The sequence below is a fragment of the Haliotis rubra genome, unplaced genomic scaffold (genome assembly GCF_003918875.1).
Source record: "Haliotis rubra isolate DU_JTF1 unplaced genomic scaffold, ASM391887v1 Scf604, whole genome shotgun sequence".
NCBI lineage: Eukaryota > Metazoa > Mollusca > Gastropoda > Lepetellida > Haliotidae > Haliotis > Haliotis rubra.
The window spans coordinates 73375-89680 of NW_025767307.1; the positions used below are offsets into that span (position 1 = coordinate 73375).

Consider the following 16306-nt stretch of genomic DNA (forward strand, 5'->3'; position numbering starts at 1 on the left):
TGTTATGATGTCTGTTGATTGCAAAATGTTATACACAGTAAATGAGCATGTATTTACAAAACCCAGGATCTCTATGCACACACAAAGAGCCCTGAGTGTTCGGTGAAAGCTCAGGGGCCACTGTGGGAAGGGCCACTCCGGGAATAAATCGGTATCGCGGGTGTTTCGTTTCGAGGGAAGTAAACCCAAGTACAAAATATTGCACTTTTGATTTGCGATTGAACGCTTATAATTTTGTTTATTTGTTTTTTCATAATCAGCAATGTATACATATACTGACGAGCAAAAGAAACTTTCTCTTGCAATTGTTTTTATAATATTAACATATCAAAATATAATCAAATGCAAAGTGCCCCATAGTTGGTTCGATTCTTACCAACACCAGCGCTCAAACGCACCTCTTGACAACTTTGCATCGAAAACAGCAAAATGCACTTGTTTTGCAAGTAAGGGTAAAATGCACGTGCATGCATGGTATAAAACCACCTCACAGCACAGAGCAGATTGTACTTCAGCAGATAACCACTTTACAATGCCGAGGTTAACTTCAGCAGAGCGAGAGAGGGCCATCGGAATGCTGCAAATGAGCGCTACAACGGTCACGTTGCAAGAACCTTCAATTGCTCCTTCGTGACCGTCAGGAACCTTCGTCGGCGTTACCAACAAACTGGTCAGACCTCAGACAGGCCCCAGACAGGCAGACCCCGGGTGACAACTGCGCAGGAACACCGCCACCTGAGGACGTTACGCCTTGGAAACCGCTTCCTGACTGTAACGTCATCAGCGTCAACAGCACTCGGTCACCCAGTGAGTCGAAGGATAGTGTCAAGGAGACTACGGGCCTATGGTATCAGGGCCTACAGACCGTACCGAAGGACGCGCTGACAAACAGATATGGTCGCTCGAGTTGTCCAGAACTTCTTTCACGCCAACAACGTCAACGTCCAGCCATGGCGTGCACGCTCTCCTGATATGTCGCCAATCGAGCACGTATGGGACCACCTTGATAGAGTTATTCAACGGAGACAGAATCCACCAGTTACAATACAGCAAATGACTCAATCCCTTGTCGAAGAATGGAGGCGAATCCCAGCTGACGTCATCAGACGCCTCACAACTTAGTCAGAAGACGTGTATGTGCATGTATTCTAGCCAGAGGTGGACAGACTCGCTATTAGAGACTTCTGTTCACGCTTTGCTGTGTTTCCAGAATGGACCCACTGATCGTGAATTCTCTAGTTTGACCCCATGTCGACACCGCCTCCGTGGTGTAGTGGTTAGAGCGTCCGCCCGGAGAGCGGAAGGTCGCGGAGTTCGATCCCCGACCGCGTCATACCAAAAGACGTTAAAATTGGTACTTGTTGGTCCCTGCCTGGCGCTCGGCATTAATGGGTACAACAAGGACTGGTCGGCTCGGAGTCAGTATAATGTGTCTGAGTGGGGTATTCATGCTTCACTGCCGCATGGTATCTCAGTGAGCTAGCACTATAAAACCAGCTTCAGTCTGGGCTAGTACAAGCAGCCGCACCTACACATACACACGCATGCACGTCGTCATATGAGCGAAATATTCTCAAGCACGACATTAAACCCAATTTCACCTCACCTCACCTCACCCCATGTCGACCATAACCTGTTTCATAAGTCACCAGCCTTGTTATAAATCGAACGTTTGTACTTAGCACGTGCCTGTGTGATTGCTTCACAACTTATAAACTGCAAACTTCGATTTCTTATTGTTGTTTTTAGGTGAGATCAAATTGAACGAGGAGAAAGTTTCTTTCGCCTGTCAGTATATATTATATGTCATGAATAAATGGTAATTGTGTCTTAATTATGTTTCTTTCTTCTTTTTTTTTGGTTGCATCTAAGCTAGTACAAGCAGCCACACATACACACGCATGCACGTCGTGCGACGTTAAACCCCATTCCACCACCTCGATTTGCAAACAAACGTTAATGGTGTGCACAAGGTCGAATCTGGGGTCATGGTTGCTTATAAAGTATCATATATAGAGAATACTACACGAGGTCTCATTACATACGAATTATACGAAACGAGTGTCCTTCCTATGGTATCTGACCGAGCGAAAGCGAGTATAATTCGTATGTAATGAGACCGAGTGTGGTATTTTATTTATTACCCACGTCTTACATGCATTAAATTGACAAAATAGCGTATTTTTGTTATGTTTTTGGTTTCAAACCGAAACCGGTTTCATTAAGAGGTTGCGGAAAAGTTTTGTACTCTAGTGCAATATTTGCATGACGTGTCACTGTAATGACGTCACTGCCTTGGTAACCGACGTCACGATGCATGTCAGTTGTCATCGCCTCGTACAACCTCCTACAGTAAACTTCTCCGTAGCACCTCGTTTCTTGGTTTGCAGTTGCTTCATTCGGCTAACATCACTGGTGGAAACATTGTGTTTATGTTTTTCGACGGATATAATGTCTCAGTTCGACTTACAATTAAACAGCGACACGGCAACGTTCGCAATGTTTACATTCCCACAATGCATTTAAGTCGTAGAATGAATGAATTCACGTGTTTGTTATGAATAAAAAAAATAGTTACGTCAGAATGTGACCTAACTGAGAGGTCATCGGTTATCCAATCAAGTCGTTAGAATCTCAGGTCAAGCCGTTATGACACAGGTCAACGCAATACGACACTCGTGTGACGTACAAGATTAGTATGCAACTACCGATACGTTGACCTCGTGGGTATAATGTAAAATATTTACCGATTAACATTGTTGTATTCTTGATAACCGTGGTTGTGTTTGGTGTCGTTGAATTGAACCAGGGTCAAGCCAACGTCGAGCCAACGTTCTGCCAACGTCAAGCCAACGTTAAGCCAACGTCAAGCCAACGTCAAGCCAACGTTAAGCCAACGTCAAGCCAACGTTAAGTCAGCGTTAATCCAACGTCGAGCCAACGTCGAGCCAACGTCAAGCCAACGTCAGGCCAACGTTAAGCCAACGTCAAGCCAACGTCAAGCCAACGTTAGGCCAACGTCAAGCCAACGTCGAGCCAACGTCAAACCAACGTCAAGCCAACGTCAAGCCAACGTCAATCCAACGTTAAGCCAACGTTAAGCCAACGTCAAGCCAACGTCCACCTGAGACCTTATGGCACATTTAGCGTCGGAACGAATATGATTTGGGGATATTTTCAAACGATCTACTTTACGCCGAACTTTCCCGCAAATGTACAAAACTACCAGATGGATGGAAATTATTTCTCATTATATCTGGTAGTATTGTACATTTGCTGAAAAGTCAAGTTTTCGCCCACTTTCAGACAAAAGGCTTTACATACACGCATTCGGAAGGGGATACTCGTGAATAACGCCAAACTTCAAGCCATATAATGAGCGTTTTATCCGGTGTGAATGACATGTCATGTCATGGATTGTTGTACTTTGTTTTTAAAATAATATAAAGTGAACAACGAGTTACTAGCCAGTTTGAAACTGTTTTATTGATTTCCTGATATTATGAGGCTTTATCCTGCCATGTTCCTGCTACATAATGCATTGTGTGTGTTTGTCGAGACCCTCTCAGTTTATCCAAATTTCAAGAAATTATTTCCTTTTGCTGAACATGGGCGGTGGTGTAGTCTTGTGGTAAAACCGTCCTCCCGTTACACTGAAGATCCGGGTTCGATTTCCTACATGGGTAGAATTTGTGAAGATATTTCTGGTGTCCCCGGGGCGGTGGGGTAGCCTAGTGGTTAAAGCGTCCGCTCGTCACGCTGAAGACCCGGGTTCGAATCCCCACATGGGTACAATGTGTGAAGCCAATTTCAGGTGTCCCCCCGCCGTGATGTTGCTGGAATATTGCTCAAAGCGGGGTAAAACTAAACTCAGTCAGTCAGTCAGTCTGGTGTCCCCCGTCGTGATTTTGCTGGAATATTGCTAAAAGCGGCGTAAAGCTAAACCCACTAACCTTTGCTGAACATCATTAAGTTAATGATTAAGTAGAGATTATCACCCTCCCTTTTCCATATCTTCCCCATATCATCCCGAGACACCCATATCTGACTGAGGCAGGATATGGAAAAGGGAGGGTGATAATATTTTTATCACTTAATACTAACCTAACAAGAATGGTGTATAGGTGGGTGGTGGTGTATAGGTGGACGGTGCTGGTGTATACGTGGACGGTGCTGGTGTATAGGTGGACGGTGCTGGTGTATAGGTGGGTGGTGGTGGTGGTGTATAGGTGGGTGGTGCTGGTGTATAGGTGGGCGGTGGTGCTGTATAGGTTGACGGTGCGGGTGTATAGATGGGGGGTGGTGGTGTATAGGTGGGTTGTGGTGGTGTATAGGTGGGTGCAGGTGGTGTATAGGTGGGTGGTGGTGGTGTATAGGTGAGTGGTGGTGTATAGATGGGTGGTGGTGTATAGGTGGGTGGTGGTGTATAGTTGGGTGGTGCTGGTGGTGTATATGTGGGTGTTTCTGGTGTATAGGTGAGTGGTGGTGGTGTGTAGGTGGTGGTGGTGATGGTGGTGTATAGGTTGTTGGTGTTGGTGTATAGGTGGGTGGTGGTGTATAGGTGGGTGGGCGTATGGATGGGTGGTGCTGGTGTATAGGTGGGATGTTCTGGGATATGGTTGGGTGGTGCTGGTGTGTGTGTGGGTGGTTGTGGTGTATAGGTGGGTGGTGCTGGGGTATTGTTGGGTGGTGCTGGTGTGTGGGTGGGTGGTCGTTGTGTATAGGTGGGTGGTGGTGGTGTATAGGTTGGTGGTGCTGGCGGGCGTGTATGTGGGTGATGGTGGTGTATGGTTTGGTGATGCTGGTGTGTAGATGGGTGGTGCTGGTGTATGGGTGTATGTAGAGATAGGAAAGTGGAGGTGCAGAGATAGGAAAGTGCATGTGCAGAGATAGGAAAGTGCAGTGGTATATTTGGGAAAGTGCAGATGTAGACACGAGGAGTTGTAATTGTATGTATGGGAAAGTGCAGGTGTATAGATAGGAAAGTGCAGGTGTATAGATAGGAAAGTGCAGGTGTATAGATAGGAAAGTGCAGGTGTATAGATAGGAAAGTGCAGGTGTATAGATAGGAAAGTGCAGGTGTATAGATAGGAAAGTGCAGGTGTATAGATAGGAAAGTGCAGGTGTATAGATAGGAAAGTGCAGGTGTAGATAGGAAAGTGCCGGTGTATAGATAGGAAAGTGCAGGTGTATAGATAGGAAAGTGCAGGTGTATAGATAGGAAAGTGCAGGTTTGACAATGGGAAAGTGAAGGTGTAGAGACTGGGAAGTGTAGGTGTAGAGATGGAGAGATTCAGACATAGAGATGGGAAAGGACAGATGTGGAGATGTAGTGCACATGTAGAATGTGAAATGCCGAGAAGTTCACTGACTGGAAAGGACGTGTGTACGCTCAACTGAACAGCCCCCCTAACATCACATAGTTACACTGGAGCGCCTTGTTTCCCCTAGACCGACAAGGATGAAACAGAAACAAGCCGTTTGTACACATAATTTGCGTAATTCCAAAACTCAATAATTGTGGTTTCGGCCATTGTGTTTATACAGCAGTGGCAAAAGGGTTCCGTGTGTGAGACAATCAGTGCAAACGGGACGCACAGATCAGACCTGGGGCTAAGCTTCGGGTGGCTTTAAGGGTGGGAAAACGTGACGACACCCGCACGTGTCGCACATGACGTGAAAGCTAAGACACAGGGCTTTCGATCCATAGTAACAACAAAAACCTGTGGTCGATGTACGAAACATGACAGGTACCGGCAGCGTGAAATACTGCCGTAGATCGGGTCAAATTGGGCTTAAAAGCGCCCCGGCATCGAACCTGTTAAAGACAGGTCATTTCTGATGATACCACCAGTTGGCCCTGGGAACCAGCTTCACGTCGATGTGCATGTCAATGGGTTGTGTATATTCAACGTCCCACAGACAACGTCTTAACCATATTCAACGTTCCACAGACAACGTCTTAACCATAAACTTATCAGTCCAATGGTTTTTGCCTTTACATCGGCTCTCCTCACTTTAATCTGATCCGTGAATGGCTATTCTCTTTATACGTTATATTATCCCTAGGCTCTATGTTCCGTCTGTAAAGGAAGGATATGGATTTGTGACTAAATTGAAATCAGTCAATATTGACCTGAGTGTTGTTCTTGAGTATCACATTACAAGTTATCACATCGTGTCTCGGGAAATACGGGGTTTTATCAGTCCCAAGTAAGGTTGTATTCCCCGAGCCTCCGACTCCTAACCTTACGAGGGACTGAAAAAACCCCGTATTTCCCGAGACACGATGCGATAACGCATTTATTTAGCCGAATGTTTTTACTAAATCAAAAGAAAACAATACGCATCGAACCGACTTGTTTTTATTTATGTGAGATGTGGCAAAACGTTTCCTTGCTGCCATGTTGACACCAGCTGATCGATTGACCTCAATGCAGCGCACGTTACTAAAGGCTTGGCGATGCACGCTTTTCTCACTTCGCGTGGTCACCGAGGCGTGGCGGGATAATATGACTTTTGCACTCCCTGCTCGCGGATCGTGACGGGTGTACATGGTATTTTATCACAGTCACGTGAACAAATCAAAACTCAACATTCTGACATGAGGCTGGATAAGGACATCTGACTTGCCCTTAAACAACTTATGTTAGTACATTCATCAAGCTGAGTGTTCGAGTGTGACCGTGAGCACGGGCGTGAGTGCATGAGTCCGTGAGCGCTTGAATGAGATCGTGAGTACGTGTGTGAGTGCGTGAGTGAGTCTGTCAGTGTTTGAGTGAGATCGAGAGTCCATCTTATGATATGACTCATCTAAAACTATTTGTTGGTAATTATAACATAGCCATTCAATCCACACTTAACAACTAAAGTCGAAGACCTCTTTCACTTGAGGGGGCGGTGGGGTAGCCTAGTGGTTAAAGCGTTGGCTCGTCACGCCGAACACCCGGGTTCGATTCCCACATGGGTACAATGTGTGAAGCAAATTCCTGGTGTCCCCCGCCGTGATATTGCTGGAATATTGCTAAAAGCGGCGTAAAACTAAACTCACTCAATTATTGATCAGGAGTACGTCACACCACAAAATACACATGTAACATATGCCGTGGCGCATGATGAAACAAAAATTATTCAATATACATTTAATGGCATAGACATCGATCCGTCTTCATCTGAGTAACACCTGCCTGTCCTTCATATTACAGAAAACGATAGTTTGGCGTAACATCGAAGTGCCACTCAACCGCTTACTGTTAAGATTTGTTGAACAATCTTACCAGCGACACCAAACGGATCCGTTGTGTTCACGACTAGATTGTCAACGCACCCTCTCTCTCTCGGATTTGGAGGATAAAATTATATGGACAGTATTTCCCCGATTAGGTTTCTTGTGGTGAAAATGTTGTTTTCGCCGGGAGTGTTTCGATGACATTATTCGGATATTCCGAGATGTTCCGAGTGCTATAAATGTTATATTCAAGGGGACTGTGCCCATGCCCTATTCCCAGATGTTCGACAATATGTGCCCATCAATATTTGGCTATTCCCAGATGTTCGAGTGCTATAAATGTTATATTCAAGAGTGCCCATGACAATAATTCCCAGATGTTCGGATATATAAATGCTATATTCTGTGCCCATGACAATATTCGGCTATTCCCAGGCTATTCCCAGATGTTCCGAGTGCTATAAATGTTATATTCAAGGGGACTGTGCCCATGACAATATTCGGCTATTCCCAGATGTTCGGAGTGTTATAAATGCTATATTCAAGGGGACTGTGCCCATGACAATATTCGGCTATTCCCAGATGTTCGGAGTGTTATAAATGCTATATTCAAGGGACTGTGCCCATGACAATATTCGGCTATTCCCAGATGTTCGGAGTGTTATAAATGTTATATTCAAGAGGACTGTGCCCATGACAATATTCGGCTATTCCCAGATGTTCCGAGTGCTATAAATGCTATATTCAAAGGACTGGACTATTCGTATTCCCAGCCCAAGAGGACTGACCCATGATATTCGGCTATTCCCGGATGTTCGATATTCAAGTGTTATAAATGGACTGTGCCCACGACAATATTCGGCTATTCCCAGATGTTCGGAGTGTTATAAATGTTATATTCAAGAGGACTGTGCCCATGACAATATTCGGCTATTCCCAATGTTCTTTGGGCGAGTATTTTAGAGTCAGATCTCAGAGCATAGTTTCTTGTGCTATGACATTGTTATATTCAAGATGTTCCGACTGTGCCCATTTCAGATGTTCCATATTTCGGCTATTCCCAGATGTTCGGAGTGTTATAAATGCTATATTCAAGAGGACTGTGCCCACGACAATATTCGGCTATTCCCAATGTTCGGAGTGTTATAAATGTTATATTCAAGGGGACTGTGCCCATGACAATATTCGGCTATTCCCAGATGTTCCGAGTGTTATAAATGCTATATTCAAGAGGACTGTTTTCCATGACATTATTCGGCTATTCCAGATGTTCCGAGTTTTATAACTGCTGTATTCAAGAGGACTGTTTTCAAGAGGACTGTTTTCTATGACATTATTCGGCTATTCCCAGATGTTCCGAGTGCTATAAATGCTATATTCAAGAGGACGGTTTTCCATGACATTATTCGGCTATTCCCAGATGTTCCGAGTGCTATAAATGCTATATTCAAGAGGACTGTTTTCCATGACATTATTCGGCTATTCCAGATGTTCCGAGTGTTATAAATGCTATATTCAAGAGGACTGTTTTCCATGACATTATTCGGCTATTCCCAGATGTTCCGAGTGCTATAAATGCTATATTCAAGAGGACTGTTTTCCATGACATTATTCGGCTATTCCCAGATGTTCCAAGTGTTATAAATGCTATATTCAAGAGGACTGTTTTCCATGACATTATTCGGCTATTCCAGATGTTCCGAGTTTTATAACTGCTGTATTCAAGAGGACTGTGCCCATGACAATATTCGGCTATATTTGGGCGAGTATTTTAGGGTCAGGTCTAAAAGCGTAGTTCTCAACACAAGACATGAAACATGTGTTCAAATGTTGTTTAGCAAAATGAAGTTGAAATCACTTTTACCATACATCATCTTCTTCTCTGTTGCCATCCATATCATAATTTTATCTTTCTTCAGTTTGTACAAGAGCTGGACCATAGGACAAAAAAACCCATCAAAGCTTGAATCCATTTACTCGAAAACGTGGGACTTTCATTTTATACCACATGCTGCCAACACAAGCCGGTCAAAACATCGATCGGTAACAACAAATTACCCCACGCATTTCATCGGTCGATACTCCCTTAACAATCCACGTATATGCTTGCACAATAACGTCGACCTTGTGTTTATCGTTAGCAGTGCGTGCGACAATTTCCATCGCCGTGAAATCATAAGATCAACATTCGCTAATCAAACATTCTTCAAGAACTACACAATAAAACTGGCATTCTTTGTGGGATCGACGACTTCCGGTGCCACGCAGCAAATGTTAATCACTGAACACCGGAACTATGGTGACGTCATACAAGGTCACTTCCTGGACACTTATCACAATCTTACTCTCAAAGTGAGCACGGAACTGCAATGGCTTGTGACCTACTGTAAAAATGCAAATGTCGTGGCCAAGATTGACGACGATACCTTCGTCAACACATATGCATTTTTGGAGAAATATTATCAAATTGCTTCAAGTAGAAACACGATTTATTGCGATATGAACCGTCACCTGACACCCATCCGTCGACAGGGAAGATGGCGTGTTACCAGCCATGTTCTAAGTCGATACAGATTCTATCCTTGGAAATATTGCCTTGGTTACGGGGTATTTATAAGTGGCAAGCTGATATCAAGGATGTTTAAGGCAACGCTGGTGTCTCCATTCCTCTGGGTGGACGATGTGTATTTTACAGGACCTCTCACTTCACAACTGACATTCAAATTTGTCAAAGTTGAGAGCAGCTATTTTAAGAAGGATTTACAGTGTTTTCTTGCACGGAACTGCTCTTTATTATTTGCAGTGGGCAATGTTTCAGAGTTTCCCGATTTATGGAAACGTACCACTTCACACTATGAGATTTATGTATGATATACTTTGCACAGTTGCGTAATCTAGATTTGTGTATGGAGTTTTCTTTTTATCATGTATTGTCACATGTTGTCATGTATTGTCACATGCATTGTCATATATTGTCACATGTGGTCATGTATTGTCACATGCATTGTCACATGTATTGTCACATGTTGTCATGTATTGTCACATGTATTGTCACATATTGTCATGTATTGTCACATGTGGTCATGTATTGTCACATGTCAAGTGTTGTCACATATTGTCATGTGTTGTCACATGTTGCCATGCATTGTCACATATTGTCATGCATTATAACATGTCATGTATTGTCACATGTTGTCATGCATTGTCACATATTGTCATGCATTGTCACATATTGTCATGCATTGTCACATGTTGTCATGCATTGTCGCATGTTGTCATGTATTGTCACATATTGTCTAAAGTTAACGTCTTACCAATGTCACATAGTGTTCAAATCATATTAATCTTACCAAAGATTTACCAATATCAGATCTGACTATGTAACTGTCATACATGCCTGATGAATGTTAAAATCGTAGCCTTTTGGATAATAAAACAGGGTTTTTTGGTCTTTTTAACATTGTTTCAATTATAACGGGAATCCTAGGACAACGTCTCCCTCATTTGAGCCCAAGCCAATGCTGTGTCCATCTCAAAAGGTAATCACTGGTGTGTTGTATAATGAACGGAGATAATGGACTGAGAGGAAACAACTTAATTGCCCGTCAAATCTACAACACATTGCCAATGAAAAGGGGACCTATCAGATCGGAGTTCGTACTGACGATGTGCCTTGGTTTGTCAAGATCTGGCTACCCTCCTTCACACAGTCAGCCAGCGCATTTATCATCCAAAACTGTGTTCCACAGGAGATATCGCTTGCGTGAGATCAGACGATATCTCCTAGGAGATATCGTTTTGACAGTAGATTTTGCACAATGCCCTGACAATGCTATGACGTCATGAACTTGATGACGTCACAATGCTATGACATCGCTGCACTGCAAATCTAATGGCAGTAAAGAGTGATTTTTGATGATAAATAGAATCTCACCCTCGTGTCTTCTGATATCAAATATATCAACACTCGTTGATAAAGTAAAAATATCCTCGGCAAGCCTCGGATATTTGTTACTTTATCAACTCGTGGTGGTATATTTGATATCAAAAGACACTCGGGTGAGATTCTCTATATAGTCATGCCAACCAGGTTACGTGTCTATAACACGTGGAGTAGCAAGGTTCCATTCCAAATAGAATAGTCTGTTTCACACGCACTGAGTCCAGGAGCTGCAATACAAAAGAACTGGATGGAGCAAGTCTGGATTTTCCTCAGGTTTCAAATCAGCCTGGTTTCCGGGGGATCTGCTTCCCGATGCGCTTCGACGTGAGAGCAGGCCCCGGGAACCAGGCTGTAGAGTTTTGTTGTCGAAGCGTCACCATGAGAACCAGACTTGTTCCAAATCTCCCATTAACCGTTTCCACTATATTATAGAGGCGCTGATTTAGGGCAATTCCCGGGACAGGTTCTTGCTTTTATCATTTTGTTCTTTTTCGTAGGTACCGAGATGATATCCCAGAATAACTGACTGGTTACCGACCTCTGCTGCGTCACACGTAATGGACAATAGATAGTTTAAGAGCGTATCCTCACCTTGATCCACTTGTAAAGATGATGTACAATTTCGTCTTGGGATTTATTGGGGGAATCTAACCATATATGTGACCCCTCAATATTTCAGTTAATTTACAAACTGGCTGTGAAATATGACCAGCTAGTTTATCACGATGTAACAGTTCCAAGCAATTTGAAGTTTATAGCCCCGTCACACTTGAGGCGGAATGAGCCGGAATGCTGTCGGAATGAACATTTCTGGAGATTCCTGGAAATTCGAAACTGAATTCTAAAACTTCTTACTGTATTCCGAATGCATTCCAACTATTCGGGTCAATTCTTGTAAGATGCCCGAATGTTTTGAACATGTTCAAAAACGTTCTAGGTACATTCGAAGTTGAAAAATATCGAACGGCATTTGAGGTTCATTCTAACTGCATTCTAAGTATACTTACTGCATTCTAACTGCATTCTAAGTATTCTTACTACATTCTAACTGTATTCTAAGTACTCTGAACATATTCGAGGGAGAATACCAAAGACAAGCCACTTCAATCCTGTCAGATTGTCTCGAATGCGCCTGGAGGCTCGAATGACTCGGAATATATCTCGATTGTTGCTTGACTATAGGTGGGATATTCTTCAAATGTATCGGAATATTTCGACTGAAGTTCGAATACAGCTCGAATGTACCTCGAATACACCTGGAATACATTCAGAACGTCCCGAATGCTCTTCCAATGAACCCCGTGAAGGTCCGGGTTAAAATTGATCTTCAGAAACCTATGCTTGTCGACTAACGGGATCGGGTGGTCAGGCTTGGTTGACATATGTCATCGGTTCCCAATTGCGCAGATCGATGCTCATGCTGTTGATCACTGGATTGTCTGGTCCAGACTCGATTATTTACAGACCGCCGCCATATAGCTGGAATATTGCTGAGTGCGGTGTAAAACTAAACTCGCTCACTCACTCACTCTTCAAATGAACCCTGACGTCATCAGAACACCGCCGAAACGCATAAAAATGTAACCATCTGTCACTGAAACGTCACTTAGCATCTGGGAGTCATATTCTTACAAAGCTTGCAAAACTTGTTTATTTTGACATTCTCTCCAGAATGCAGTTCGAATTTTGGAAATATTTTTTTTCTGGCTGATTTTCCTTGATTCCTGTCAATTCGAAATAAGTGTGAAGGAACCTAAAAAAGTTGAGATTGACAGAAAACAGAAGTCAGTGACAAAAATGTTGAGATTGACAGAAAACCGACGTCAGTGTAACGTATTTATATACTCATGCCAATAATGGTTGTCATCCCCTTCAATTATATCAACAGGCTGGGGTTGGGGGGACAACCATCATTGGCATGAGTATATTTTTGCAAACAATCTCAGCATATTTTCACTAATATTTTGTTTTTATGATCATATAATTTGTTTAGTCAATCTGTTTTTCTGTAAAATGACTTGAACATTTGGCATTAACTGTCTAAGTGAATCATATTATACACATAAAAGCCTATAAAGAATCGAAACGGCTTGTGAAAACAACGACTTAACGTCGAAGAACCTCCTAACTATAACATTAATGAAGTGGTTAAAGCGTTGGCTCGTCACGCCGAAGACCCGGGTTCGATTCCCCACATGGGTACAATGTGTGAAGCCCATTTCTGGTGTCCTCCGCCGTGATATTGCTGGAATATTGCTAAAAGCGGCGTAAAATCAGACAGAGACAGAGTTTATTTCCAGTAAAAGGCCGTAGGCCCAAAATACATTCAAAAGGAAATTCCAGTGTAGCCAGGGGCACAATGATCATTCAGGTGTATTTGTTATAAACCTTTTAACATAAAATAGATACAAGGCAACAGATTTTACAGTGTCTACATTAGTATTCTTGAAAAGATTTGCTAAAGAATATACAGTATAAGGCTTTTTAACACATTTTGTAATAAACCTCTCTCTTAGTTGTGAATAGGATTCACAAATGAACAGTACATGAAATTCATCTTCAGTATAGGTAAGACCTTTAGATTTACATGATGTACAAAATCTTTGATTATAATCAGTGTTGTTATAACGCCCAGTTTCTACAGCTATTTTAAAATTACTACACCTAAATTGTATTAAAACAGCTCTTAAATGTGTAGAAAGGTTAAACGATAAATAACGTTGAACATTTAACGCAGATTTAAAATACTGATAATAGTTGCATTTGGAGGAATTACTCAGGGAAGAGTAACAGGACTGTTTTAAATTATCTGATAATCTTTGTTTAAATAAGCTTATAAACATCTTGGCTCAACCAAACATATCCAAAACCAAAAATAAAAAGAAGACTTTTAACTTTTGATGCCCATGTTCTACCACTATCATCTAATGACTTAAGCATAAGGTAGCTTTGAAACCGTAATCTGTCATGAGGAAGTTGTAACAATCTACACCAGTATTTGATTACACGGGTCATATAATTAAACTGCAGGGGCAATCTGCCACATTCACCCAGGGCCATGGAATTACAAGATGACCTATTTATTTTAAGATACTTTTTACAAAAATCAAGCTGTACCGATTCAATACTTTTACAATAAGAAGTTCCCCATATTTCTGAGCCATAGCATAATATTGGTGTGATCAGTGCATCAAAATTTTTGAATAAATCTGTACAGTTAATGTTTCCGAATTTCTTTTGAAAGTGATTAACTGACAAAATTGCCTTTCTAGCCTGAGATGCTAAACACAGTTGTGCCCTGGACCAAACAAGTTTTGTTGTAAATATAATGCCAAGATATTTATAAAAAGATACTGTTTCTATTTGTTCCCCATTAAAATACCATTTTTCATAAGATCTAAGAGGCCCTCCATTTCTGAAAACAACCACTTTTGTTTTCTTAAGGTTTACTTTCATTCCTGTTTCCTTGGGAAATAATTCAAGGGCATTTATCTTCTCTGCAATTGAATACTATTGTTACCCGGCTCGTTATGGGATAACAAGTTTAAATCCTTAAAATAGAATGTAGAATTCCTTAAGTCAATGATCAGTCAAGGAGATGTTTCATCATTTATTGTGAGGTCAAGTGTGTTATTCATAAATACATATGCATAAAAGATATTCGAACAATAATCGAATATACACATTTTGATGGGGAATTAGCATCTCAAACGGTAGAGCTTGTATGTATAACAGATATAATATTTCTTCTTTCAACCTAACATCAAATAATAATCATATTCGGGAATCATTCATACAAATCATTTTAACACAAATCACAATTATACCTCAGCTGTCGTCATATAAAACATATATAAATGATATTTGCCACTGAACCAAATATTTACATTTGTTCACTATCAGCATATTTAGTGATGTAAAGTACATCTAATGTGTCCATACATGAGGTGCAATATAGGCACAACTAATCCATGACAACACATCTAGTTCACTTACATAGTCAATTAACGACTGAGATATATGCATGTCAATGTCCATGCAAAATATAAACATACACATGATATTGCCACTATAAACATATACATAAAAATATATTCCAGTCATGACATTATCTGACAGAATTCGTAGAGTTGTACCAAAGAACTTACCTTAAAATAGAATGTAGAATTCCTTAAGTCAATGATCAGTCAAGGAGATGTTTCATCATTTATTGTGAGGTCAAGTGTGCCGATCGGAAATCACTGACCTCTTTTTATAGCCGAAAACATCACTGATCAATGTTGGAATTCTTTGCGATTGGCCAAAACATATAATACGGTAATTACGATTTTGGTTGGTTGACATAGATCAAACAGTTACTGATTGGACAAGCCGAAACGAGTTTTGGAGGGGGTAGTCACGTGACCGTGACAGGATAATTGCATCAGCTTAATTACGGTTTGTTTTACAACCCTTGTCTGGATTAGTTTTTTACAGCTGACGTCACATGACCGTGTCACAATGGTAATTGGCGTCAATTAGGTCAGATTTATTGTAGTTTGTTTCTACAGTTGTGGCCTGGACATCTGCACGGTGGTCATTAAGACATTTACGGGTGCAATTAACAATTGATTGAGTTTTAAGTTGACACTTTCAATGGTATATGGCTTATGTTAATTATCTTTGCGAAGTGCGTTACATCAGCAGGAGCCATGACATGAAATGACGTTTCAATATTACAACTCTTCAAAATGAAAGTGAAATTTGTGGCAAATATAAATAAAATACATACATTCAGAAAATATACAAATATGAAGAATATAATGATAAACTGTGCACTGTCACACAAGTGTCTGAAAGAGCCGAAACATCATCAGCAAACAGAAGGGCATACACATTATTGAAAACAGCAGTGATAAATATTCCCTTACCACCTTCACTTTGCATAATTGTGCATAAATGAAATCATACTCACTACAACCTAATCCCGTTAGTAAAGTCCGGCATCAGTTGTTTATTAGGCAAACAATGGTTAAATGGGGACAACGATTGGTTGATTGGTTGTTGAAGGCCGCACTGAGCAATATCCCAAATACATGGCGGCGGTCTATAAATTATCGAGTCTGGACCAGACAACCCAGTGATCAGCATCATGA

General features: G+C 41.6%; 1 protein-coding gene across 1 annotated transcript; it reads left to right on the forward strand.

The window, feature by feature from the left end:
* Window positions 1-8575: 8575 nt before the first annotated feature.
* Window positions 8576-10223, forward strand: LOC124255642 (lactosylceramide 1,3-N-acetyl-beta-D-glucosaminyltransferase-like). Its single transcript, XM_046689538.1, has one exon. It carries the CDS (start codon window positions 8873-8875, stop codon window positions 10097-10099), a length of 1227 nt encoding a protein of 408 aa, XP_046545494.1. The 5' UTR covers window positions 8576-8872; the 3' UTR covers window positions 10100-10223.
* Window positions 10224-16306: the final 6083 nt, after the last annotated feature.

Coding starts and splice junctions, on each gene's coding strand:
- LOC124255642 (XM_046689538.1), top strand. CDS start 8,873: ATGCTATATTCAAGAGGACTGTTTTCCATGACATTATTCGGCTATTCC.